Source organism: Schistocerca nitens, chromosome 1 (genome assembly GCF_023898315.1).
Source record: "Schistocerca nitens isolate TAMUIC-IGC-003100 chromosome 1, iqSchNite1.1, whole genome shotgun sequence".
Lineage (NCBI taxonomy): Eukaryota > Metazoa > Arthropoda > Insecta > Orthoptera > Acrididae > Schistocerca > Schistocerca nitens.
Window position 1 is genome coordinate 390801271 of NC_064614.1, and position 12768 is coordinate 390814038.

The window sequence follows — 12768 nt, forward strand, 5'->3', positions numbered from 1 at the left end:
TTATACTATTAATCTGTCATGAGCCGCCAGAGACCGTGGCTCCTTTATACCAAAATACTCACAAAGAATCACTGACCAACCTCTAAACGTTTATCGGTGGAGTTGTGGTTCCCATTATACAGGGCGAATCACCTAAAGCTTGACTTGCAAATATTGCGTAAGTGGGAAGTGCTATTGATGTGCGGTTTTCACAGAATTGATTGGCAGCCAATCAAGAGGTTATAATAATACTTAGAAAGTGTATTTTTTGTGGAGACATAAACTTTTAAATGGAACAATGCCTACTGACATTAAAAAATAAAAGTAGTATAAATTACCCAGGACGGAATTAGTGTACCCAACTGTCTGCGTCGAGTGTAATCCATGGAATAGAGCGAATGTGTTCAGGTGTCTGCGAGCCGTGTAACTGAGGCGGAACATGGGGACCAGCCCGGTATTCACCAATCGGGATGTGGAAAACCGCCGAAAAACCACATCCGCCGGGCGGATTCGATCCGGGCCGGCGCGCCTACCCGAGTCCAGGAAGCAGCACGTTAGCGCTCTCGGCTACCCTGGCGGGTCGAGAATGCCAGTTCTGTCTCTTGCGGTATTCTAGGGCGAGTCGTTTACGAGGTTTTGTATTTTAAAAAGTTCCCTTCTCGAGACTAGAACAATAGTTGTGGTAGAAGACGCTAAAGAACAACACCAGTATATATAGTAGCTACGTGAATTCTGACCAGTAACGAGACAACTGACGATCACAGGTTGTGGTCAAAATGACTACCGGCAGCCTCAATATACACTTCCAGTCCGATATGGAACGACTGCTGCATACGTGCTAGCATTTCAGCTCTGATGTCCGAGCAGGCGGCAGTAATACGTCGTTGCATATCATCGGGTGTATTTGTTACATCCTCGTAAACAGTGTCTTCCAATTTTCCCCACAGAAAAAAGTCTGGCGTCAAATCAGGGAACGTGCCGGCCAAGGTACTTGTCTCCTCCGTCCAATCCAACGATTTGGAAACAATTCGTGAAGACATCGTCTTATTACTACAGGCTCCTCCTAGTCTGCAAAGGAACATCTTCTGACATCCGTGGAATACGGTCTGGCAAGAGGCTGTCATATTATTGCGCGTTCAGTGTTCCGTCTATGAAAAACGGGTCTGATGATTCACTATCCCACATCACACATTTACATTCCATGGACGCTGACGTTCCACCTGACGAAGCCAACGAGGACTGTCAATAGATCAACAATGCATGTTTCGGCTGTTTACCTAGCCATGACTGCTAAATGTGACATAAATCACTAAACAAGATAAACGATACATCTGGTGTATCCTGTCTGAATACCCATGTACGGAAGTTAACACGATTCTCGTAATCGTTTCCGTGCAGCTCTTGACGTAGAGAGAAGTGATAGGGATCGAAGCTATGTCGACAGGGAATGCATAAGATACGTGACTGACTCATGCCACTTCCTAGTGCGATTGCGCAGGAGGTAACGTGCGGATCAAGTGCAACAGCAGCAAGAACATTAATTTGCCCCTCTTCAGTCACCACTTGTTTCCTTCCTTCTAGGTGTTACACTACCACCCTCTCCATTCTTCCTACACTCTCCATACACCATGAGATTTCGGCTTTTTGTGCAGTGGTAAATCTCATCGTGCACCCACGATCTACTGCTTGGACTGTCACACGCTAACTGACGAGCAAGTCGCAGTGCACTCAAGGAAGACAAAAACACACTTTAAGCAAAGATAACATCAAATTTAGCAACGACGCAGATTGTCGGAGTGGACACTTTTCAAACTACTGTATCTCGTAAACTAGTCGCACTAGTATCCTGCAACAAACGCCACTGACTTCTAATGTACCTTACTTTTAGAATGAAATTTTTACTCTACAGCGGAATGTGCGCTGATATGAAACTTCCTGGCAGATTAAAACTGTGTGCCGGACCGAAACTCGAACTTGGGACCTTTGCCTTTCGCGGGCAAGTGCTCTACCAACTGTAGAGTGAAAATTTCCTTCTAGAAACATCCCCCAGGCTGTGGCTAAGCCATGTCTCCTCAATATCCTTTCTTTCAGGAGTGCTAGTTCTGCAAGGTTCGCAGGAGAGCTTCTGTAAAGTTAGGAAGGTAGGAGACGAGGTACTGGCAGAATTAAAGCTGTGAGGACGGGGTGTGAGTCGTGCTTGGGTAGCTCAGTTGGTAGAGGACTTGCCCGCGAAAGGCAAAGGTCCCGAGTTCGAGTCTCGGTCCGGCACACAGTTTTAATCTGCCAGGAAGTACCTTACTTTTAGTTTGTCAAAGTCAATAGGCATTGTTACATTTTAAAAGTCTATGTTTGCAAAATGAAAAAGCCTTTCTATTATTACGATCTGATGATTGGCTAACAATAAGAGCGGCTGACTAAGAACCCATTTTGCAAAAACAGCGCAGCAGTAGCACTCTCCATTTCCGCAATATTTGCAGTGCAAGTTTAAGGTGATTCACCCTGGATACAAAGAGCGTCTCTCCTGAGAGTCGTCAGGCAATAATGTTATTGAAGCAAAGCACATAAAATGGTGAGCCAAAATATTACGACCATAGCCCACCGCGAGACTGAATATTCTTTGGTGGCGTAATGGGATCACGAAGCTGCAAGGAAGGTACACAACGGAGCAGAGACAAATGGGGAATCATTATAGCGACGATACGGGTCGCAAATGGGGAAATCCACTGACATGAGTGACTTTGACTAAGTGCAGATTGCTATGGCTGTCACCTGGAAAAAAGCATCTCGGAACTGGCGAAGATGGTCAGTTTTCCCCGTGCTATTTTCGTGACTGTCTATGGAAAGTGGTTAAAGGACGGCGAAGTCACGAATGGCGACACAGAGTTGGACGTCCACACCTCAACACAGAACGCTGAGTCGAAGGCTTTCCCTCTGTGTAAATCAAGATAGGCGGCGATATGTGGTAGTTCTAACGACAGTGTACAACGATGATGGAGTCATAAGTGTCTCAGAGCATACCGTTAAACACACTTGATTGAATATGGTGCTCCGTAGCAGAAGACCCCTATTCCAGTTGTTACAGTTTCGTCGAGATTTGCATCTGGACCGCTGGGAACGCGGCGCTTAGTACAATCACTTGGGCTTCAACGGGATCTGTGATAGTAATCAAAGGTACTATGACAACTATGAACTACATGAACATTATGGCGGATCAGTTGCATCCCTTAATTCTTTCCCGACTGCTATGGCATCTTCCAGTAGGACAACTGCCCGTGTCACAAGGCAAGATTCGTGCTACAGTGATTTGAGGAGATAGTGAAATCTCATCGATGTTGATTAATATTCTCCTGCATGTTGTACTGCGTCATTGTACAAAATACTTTAAAATATAAATCATTAAACCGACCTTTCGGCCATATAACAGCGGCTTTCCTCAGGGCAAGACCAGTTTTACAGGAAGAAAGGTGCCCCTATATTTTGCAAACAATCAGTTTCACTATGTCATGTTTGTGAGACTTTATTGGTCCTAGAATATAACAGGCTAGTCATGGCTAGAGGGAGAGTGTACGAAGGAGGCTATTTGTGGACTATCTGGTTTGCCAGTGATTGCTGGCAGTGAGTGAATCAGCGCTTGGTTTCTGGAGCGCACGTTTTCTTCCTCCTGTGTGCGGAAATACACTAACAGCTTTCTCTACGAGATATCCGTTTTGTTAGGCTGTCGCGTCCTTGCCCGGTGAGGCTTCTACCCTACGACCACTCGTGGCCCGTCAGACTGGGATATCTGGCAGTTTCTACACTACTGGCCATTAAAATTGCTACACCAAGAAGATGACGTTCTACAGACGCGACATTTAACCGACGAGAAGAAGATGCTGTGATATGCAAATGATTTCAGAGCATTCACACAAGGTTGGGGCCGGTGGCGACACCACCAACGTGCTGACATGAGGAAAGTTTCCAACCGATTTCTCATACACAAACAGCAGTTGATCGGCGTTGCCTGGTGAAACGTTGTGATGCCTCGTGTAAGGAGAAGAAATGCGTACCATCACGTTTCCCACTTTGATAAAGGTCGGATTGTAGCCTATCGCGATTGCGGTTTATCGCATCGCGACACTGCTGCTCGCGTTGGTCGAGATCCAATGACTGTTAGCAGAATATGGAATCGGTGGTTCAGGAGGGTAATACGGAACGCCGTGCTGGATCCCAACGACCTCGTATCACTATCAGTGGAGATGACAGGCATCTTATACACGTGGCTGTAACGGATTGTGCAGCCACGTCTCGATTCATGAGTCAACAGATGGGGACGTTTGCAAGACAACAACCATCTGCACCAACAGTTCGACGACGTTTGCAGCAGCATGGACTATCAGCTCGGAGGCCATGGCTGCGGTTACCCTTGACGCTGCATCACAGACAGGAGCGCCTGCGATGGTCTACTCAACGACGAACTTGGGTGCGCGAATTGCAAAACGTCATTTTTTCGGATGAATCCAGGTTCTGTTCACAGCATCATGATGGTCGCATCCGTGTTTGGCGACATCGCGGTGTACGCACATTGGAAGCGTGTATTCGTCATCGCCATACTGGCATATCACCCGGCGTGATGGTATGGGGTACCATTGGTTACACGTCTCGGCACCTCTTGTTCGCATTGACGGCGCGTTGAACAGTGGACGTTACATTTCAGATGTGTTACGACCCGTGGCTCTACCCTTCATTCGATCCCTGCGAAACCCTACAATTCAGCAGGATAATGCATGACTGCACATTGCAGGTCCTGTAAATGTTCGACTGCTGCCCTGGCCAGCACATTCTCCAGATCGCTCACCAATTGAAAACGTCTGGTCAATGGTGGCCGAGCAACTGGCTCGTCACAATACGCCAGTCACTGCTCTTGATGAACTGTGGTATCATGTTGAAGCTGCATGGGCAGCTGTACCTGTACACGCCACCCAAGCTCCGTCTGACTCAATGCCCAGGCGTATCAAGGCCGTTATTACGGCCAGGGGTGGTTGTTGTGGGTACTGATTTCTCAGGATCTATGCACCCAAGTTGCGTGAAAATGTAATCACATGTCAGTTCTAGTATAATATATTTGTCCAATGAATGCCCGTTTATAATCTGCGTTTCGTCTTGGCCAGTAGTGTAGCTATCGTCTCTGTTAATGTTGTCAGGCTGCTCAACAATTTCAATAGCTCTTGTATTTTGCGTTTGTTCCTCCTTGACTCTTTCGGCAATACATGGGCGTCCTGGAACGTGATAGGTTGTCCACAGTAATGGTGGTGCTCCGCTACAACCGATTTATTGTGCTGTGCTAATCGCACATAGCTTTAATGTTCTGCTACTCGTATGCTCAGTGGCCTCCCTTCTCAGCTATGTAGGCAGCTCCACACTCACAACGTAGTCATATATTCCTTCAGTATTAAGATAGTTCGCTGCATCCTTCGAGGAACTTTTCACGTCGTGGATCCTGTGACTGCTGCGGAAAATAGGTTTGAAACATCGGTGGTGGGCGTTGCCTAGCTGTTCACTGACGCCCCTCACATGCGGCAAGTGCACTAGCGGGACCTTCTCGTACTTATCTTCTTCTCTTTCTTTGTTCTCAATGGGCTTGGCTGCCTTTCTTGTAATGTTATCATACTCGTTGGCACGAAAAATGCAGTGTATCTCCCTAAATTCTTCATTGACATTATTATTACTTATCCGATATGTACGGGCAGTCAGCGTATGCAGAACAGAATGCTTCTGAGTTTTGAAATGGCGACCCTCCGCGTGCTGATATTGATTTGTGTGGCTTGGGTTCTGGTACACTTTGTGTTACAGTCTACCATCGGCTGTTCTATATACCTCAACGTCCAAAAATGGTAACAACCGTTGTTATCTGCTTCGTGCGTGACTATATATTCTTATGCTGAAGGAAGTTCCCGAAATCTGCTTCCCTGTGGCCAGATACGAACTTGTCGTTCACATACTGCAGTGAGCAATGGAATCGTAACTGGGCTGGTGCGCTTCGCTCAAAAGCTTCCATGAAGAGGTCCGCAGTGACTGGGGAGAGGATGGAGCCATTACCAGTCCATCTAATTGCTTGTAATATTTTCCCCACCAGGTGAAGTACATTAATGACAGGCAGAAGCGCATCAGATCACAGCTTTCAGGTGAGATCTACTCCTGTGCTATGTGAATTGTCTCCTCTGTAAGTATATTAGTGAAGAGAGTCTTGTTTCCGAAATTAACCACAATCTCAGTTGATTACATCCACTGTTCCTTAATCAGTCAGTGGGAAGAATCCTTTACTCACGAGACTGTTTGTCCCACAAGGTGACACAATTTAGGTGCCAGATGTTTCGCTACTTGATAGGCAGGTCAGTAGATTACGTTCACTATAGGCCTCAGTAGATAATCCTCCTTATAGAGATTAGGTACTCCATAAAGTCGGCGAGGTATGGGAACATTGGTCAAGAGTTTCGTGGCTGTATCAAGATCAATTTTCGAGACCTTTACGACGACCTTCATACTCATGACTATCGTCGCTGTCAGATCACCCCTTAGTTTGCTGTAAATAGGGTCACTCAGCAGATTGTCCATTTTCTTTTCACATTCAGAGGTGTCCATCACAACCGTAGCGTTTCCTTTGTCTGTATGTTACGTCACGTTGATGTCGTGGCCATCGAATTTCCCTGATCTGAACCCAATGAAACACATCACGTTGACTAGCAGGCGCCTGCTCCGTGGCATAAAATCACTTCATAAACACTGCTCAAGATTTACCCATTGTCGTTGTCATCAACAACAGAGAGAGATGGCACAGCTGGTAACACAGCGTGTTTTGTTCGTGTTTAGTAGGACTGAAATCTCTGTCCAGCGAGTATGATTTGATTTTTGTATTCCCTAATTCAAAATATTCAACTCTGTGTATCCTACTTAAGGTATTCATCTCAAATATCTTTTGGTACATTAAAGAGAACGAATATGTGTTTAAACTTGGACAAATAATTATGAGGGATTCTAAGATAACGATCAGTTTTCAATATAGTCCTGCTTTAGTAAACCTGAGCTCAAAATTTCTATCTTCTATTTTCAAACAAAGGTATCCGCATTTTTGTCTACGGAATAGCAGTTTTCGATGAAGGCAGTCTAGTGACTATCCGATGACTAGATATATCGTAGGTCAGACAAGAAATAACTGCACAACTTCATTTAAAACTGGCATCTTGCTGTGTTATCGTGGCCTACCGAATAGCGCTCTATCTGGAAATTTATGCTGGTGTGGAAGAAAATTTGCGTCGCCGAATTGAGAGGTCAGCTGTATTCATCTCTCGAAATATTACACCTCATCAAAACCAGTTCATTCTTTACATTCTTCTGCATGTAAGAAGTTGTGCACAAGACGATATACCACCAACAAGTCATGCGCTTAGCGAGGACAATATTCGCCGATCGAAACACTAGTCTACCGGAATATGACTTGAAGTGATGTTGCCAGGTCTTTGTTTAGATGTGTTTTACACAAATCAGCTACAAAGTAAATGCTGTCACAGGAAAGAGAGTTAAATACGCAAAGTTTGGCTGATTCTCAAATTCGATAAAGAGTAAACTAGATTAACGCGAGGCAACATGTTTCTTCAGCCTCTGTAGTATCGAATGAAGAAGAAAGAAAGGTTACGGTTTAACGTCCAGTCGATGAAGAGGCGATTAGGGACATCTGTACGGCTCTGAACTGGGAGCTGGATGAGAAGATGAGAAATGGGTAGTTTTCTTTTCAAACGAATACTGGTACTTGCATTAAGCGATTTAGGGAAACCTAAATCAGGATGGTCGAATGAGCATTTGAACATTTGTCATTCAACTATTGTTTATCTTAGTATTTCTTTTCTACCAGCATGTTGTACAGCTGACCTATACCAAATTAACTAAGAATACCAGGTTAGTCACCATATTGTGTATTGTGTATTGAACCGGGGACCTAGAAATGACGGAGAGGCTTCATCCCCGCCATAGCCCTCAGTGGTTCACAAGTTCACAATCCCACAACAGGACACAGCGGTCCAGTCACTGCCACACCACACTGAAACCAAGGTTATTGTGTGGTTCGGCCCCAGTGGATCCCCCCCCCCCCCCCCCCAACGAGTGTACCCCAAACGTTTGCATGTGTCGGCCTTGTATGGCCGCAGAGCTGTGACGACGTGAGGCTGGCATTTGACTCAGTGGTCTTCGCCCCTGCCGCCTCAGCCCCGCCCGCTGGGAGCTACTCCAAAGTGGCCCGTGGCGTGCTTCCCTACCGGCGTGTCGAAGATCGCGGCGACAACAGGTGCCCACGATCCGGCATCTGAATCTGCAGACCTCGCCACAGGATGCCTCCGGCGTGTGTTGGGAGCCAACAAGACTGCCTACAGTAGCAAGCCGTGGCGTGGCCTAAAGTACTGGCACTGTCCTAAGTGATCCAAAGTCTCCGATATGTTTGGAATGGGGTATGCATCCATTACTGTCTTATTATTGAGGTATCGGTAGTCACAACAGAACCTGTATTTCTTAGTTCCATCCATAGATTTTTTAGGCACAACGAAAATGCCCGCTCCCAAGCATCTATTACTATGATCTATAATACCGTCTGCAAGCTGTTGATCAATGGAATCCTCCATAATCGGCTGCAAATACCTCGGTATTCTGTATGGTTTACGGTAAACCAGAGTTTCGTTCCCTGTTGGTATCCTATGTTGTACTAATGGAGTTGCTGGTAACGGCCCTTGCGGAAAAAGCAAATCCTTAAATTCCCACAACAATTCTTCCATATAATCTTTTTCTCCTCCTTTCAAATGCTTAACTTTGTTACGCAATGCATTTCTATCGGCAGTTAGTGGTTGATTGCTACGCCTACCTCTCGAACACCAGCCTTCATCATCTGATACATCCAAATTCACAACTAAAACTCCTTCTCTCAAATTCGCGTCTACAGCTCTAAAATTATCCACATTCACGGGGACTACTCGCTTGTCGTTTCCCTCTTGTACGCAAGCAGTACTTCATTTCACAAAACAACCTAATGGATCCAAAAATTCATTTTCCTCCAATGGTTCAATAACACAAACCGTACCCACAGGAAGATTTGACTCTACACTTATCCAAAGTGACTTCCCGGTGCCACTAGACACACACTCATGCAAATTAAGCCTTATTACTAATGTACGCAGCACAACTGGTTTGTTCATTACGTTGAACACCCCTCACGATAGCTCTGCATTGACAACAGTTTCCCCTAGCTAAAATAACATGCCACCAAGTTCCACAGTTAGTTGTCCAAGGTCAATATTGGCGTGATGTTGATGCAAGAAATCTAGTTCTAGGATCATGTCGAAGCCCTCGCTTACCCATGGTGCTACCTCCATGCATGCATCAAATCGGACTTTCCCTATGCGAAAGTCAACTGTCACCGACCACAAAGGTGTGATCTTTATCCCCCACTCCACGCAACCTATAACGTGGTGGGTCTAACTTCATTCGTCCCATTAAACTCTTAGAAGGCACTGACACTTGCGCCCCTGTGTCGAACAAAATCTTAAACTTTTTAGTTCCTATGGATCCTACCACTGAACATTCCACCTCTGCATACGTATTTGTAGCATTGAAATTAAATAGGAGCTCCATTACGTGGGTCTTGGGCCCCCTCTGCCATTTAACGATTGTGTCCACCTGTACTATCTCCTCTCCTCCATCCTCCATGCTGCTAATTTCCACCCCTTCCTCTATTTCTCGGTGACTGGGTACATTGCCTCTGCACGCGTCCCATATGAACACAATCAAAACATTTTATACCTGCTGTAAGCACTGCTTGTTTATCAAGTACCCCATTTGCCACGCCTATTTCCTCACATTGAATTGCCAGCTGAATGGCCGAATACAAATCTATCGGAATCCCTTGACGCGACATACGCGCCGGTAACCCTCTCAAAAATACATCATGTGCCCTTTGCTCGGCCTCCTGCAACAGAACACAATTAGCTTCATCGCTCTGACCCAACTCGTAAGTATACTCGTTAATTCCTCTTATCCTGTCCGCAAATTTTTCTACTGTCTTCTCCTGTCTCTTCATCATTGTACTCAACCACTCCCTGAAGTACCGAGCGCTATTCTGTTTCTTATACCTCTGTGAAAGCCCCTCCTTCAACTACTTAAACTGTCCCGCTATCAAAGCACCTTACATATGTCTTCGCTTCACCCGTTAATCTAATCTTCGCTACATGTAGCAACCGTTCATTAGACCAACCATTCATCACAGCTGAAGTTTCCAAGTCCTCCACAAACGAACGCACATTCTCAGGTGCCTTGCCAGAAAACAGAATAATCAAACTCGCCGTGGCTGGCTCAATCTCCTGCTGCAGTACCCTAGGCAAAAACGACTGATCCGATGCGGTTTCCTATTCACTTCTAGATGTTAATTAACTTCTCAACTACATATTGTCCACTATCAATTGTGCTACCTTTTCCAACAAAATTCTTACCGCTTCTGGTTCTGACACACCTTGCGTCCCCGACTCGACCATTGTGTTGCTTCCGTTCCCAATTAGTCCCAAAGCAAAACAATTAAACACAAGAATAACCTGACTTCCTACAGCTCCGTATCATCACACTCAGTACCATCATATACCAATACAAAAGTACTAAAATGCCACGAAAAACAACATCTTACTGCCCCAAACACACTAACACTTATTCTGACAAAAAGAAATTGCCTACACAAAACATCTAAAATGGCCTGCCAGGAGCCGTACTCAAAACACAAACAAAAAAGAAAGAAAACGTCCAACACTCAAAAAGAAATATTGGGCAACACTCACCAACATTTTGTGACTGTAATGCAAGTGGTGGGCTCAAACGTTGTACTGTCAAACGACGCCCGCTATTCTGACACCAAATGTAGATGAATGTTGGATGAGGATGGGAACCGTCAGGATGCGCCATATTAAAGCTCGTCCAAGTTTCCCAAGTGATTTATTATTTGCAGCTACAGTGCCCCCGTTCCTCTCGGTCTGCGTCACCGGGTCCTGCAATGCTGAAGGACACCAATTCGCTGTCTGCGAAACGGCTTGGCGCGGAATTGCTGTCTTAGCGACCTGTGTCGCCCTTGTACGGCTGCGGAATTGTGACGATGTCAGGATGCGCTAGCAGTCAACTCAGTGGTATAATTCCATGTAGGCTTTCACGGCCGGCGTCTTCATCAATAAACACTTCCGGGCTAAGTTGCCGTGGTCGACCTGTAGAACTTCTTCTCCCTGACGTTTCGTTCTCAACTACGGAGAACATCTTCGGAGGTGAGTCAACTAAGTGGTGTTCACCCCTGCCACCTCAGCGCCGCCCGCTGGGAGCTGCAAGGCCGTCCGCGGCATGATTCCTCGCCGGCTTGGCTAAGATCGCTGCAACAACAAGTGTCCACGATCTGGCATCCGAATCTGTGACCCTCGCCTCAGAATGTCTCCAGCGTGTGTTGGGAGCCAACAAGACTGCGCACAGTAGGGAGCTATGCCATGGCCCGCCGCTGGCTGGCTGTGGATCCTGTGTTGGCCTCAGAGGGTCAAACCAGCGACCTGCCATGGACTGGAACGCTGGCGCCCCATCTGCTGCTGCATGTAGCCAGTGGTGTGGCACGCCCCGCCATCCAGGAGAGCTGTCACACTTGAATCCTTATTAGTGAACCGGCGCCTATTTATATGCGGCTGTCCACCTCTGTTTTGCTAATGCACCACTCCGAGTCATGTACTCATAACACCTAGGTTGGGCCAGTGGGCCACTTCTGCCTGTAACTTGCGCCACGCAAACTGCTGTCTTTACTCTTTTCAGAGGGTCTACAGACCTGTGGCCTCCATTCTACCTCGCAACCGCTGGTAGGGTAACTTACTGTCAACAGGCCTGCGCCTGCCTGTAACTTGTACACTCAGAAATACTGCATTGAAGCTAACCTTTCCCATCTTAAACGGTGGTGCCGCTACACTTTACGCCTATGGCTGACATCTGAGAATAAGTAATGGACATTTGTGATATTCAGCATCATCCCACACTATTGACTGAAAACTAGCAGCAGCTGGGCTAGGGAATTGCTGTCCCATGCGTAAACTGCGGTAAAACCCAAACGGCTACTTTTGGAGTGTTGCCGTGACCTGGAAGCATGGACTGCTGACGAACTGCTTTCTGTATTACCTTGGAGCATCATCGTTGGCGATTACGGAGGCGACCTGACGAATGGACTGATTCTTCCAATGTTTTGGAGAGGAACAGCAGTATTATTCCTGGTGTCATTGCGTGAAAAGTCATTAGTTATTACTTCAGGTCATGGCTGGTTGTGACTGAGGGAACTCTGATAGCACAATGCCAGGCCTGCATCTTCATGTGTTACATCTCAGGTTCGAATCCTGTCTCGGGCATGGATGTGTGTGATGTCCTTAGGTTAGTTAGGTTTAAGTAGTTCTAAGTTCTAGGGGACTGATGATCTCAGCAGTTAAGTCCCATAGTGCTCAGAGCCATTTTGAACCAAGCGTGTAGTACACTTCATGACAATTTGATGTTTGTTGCCGCCTATATTGTGATGCAATTTTAGTGCTCAGTGTGTACAGTTGCTGTGGTGTTTTCCAGCGGCTCGGGCCACGGCAGCAGCAGCGGCAACTGCTCGGCGTGCCGCATCAGCCGGCCGTACCAGCCCGTCAGTGGTGTCGGAGATGCGGCCGAGTCCGCAGCAGCCACCTCGCCGGAGCCGCAGCCTCAACCCTCTGGTACCGTACACCTGTCTTCCTTACC

The 12768-nt window shown here is 46.5% G+C and overlaps 1 protein-coding gene across 1 annotated transcript in view; it reads left to right on the plus strand.

The window, feature by feature from the left end:
* LOC126248958 (histone-lysine N-methyltransferase SETD1A) overlaps window positions 1-12768 on the plus strand; it is a 55394-nt gene that overhangs the window by 25318 nt on the left and 17308 nt on the right. The window contains exon 2 of the mRNA XM_049950534.1: window positions 12607-12743. Coding sequence (XP_049806491.1) covers window positions 12607-12743 — 137 coding nt within the window. The remainder of the gene's footprint in view (window positions 1-12606; window positions 12744-12768) is intronic.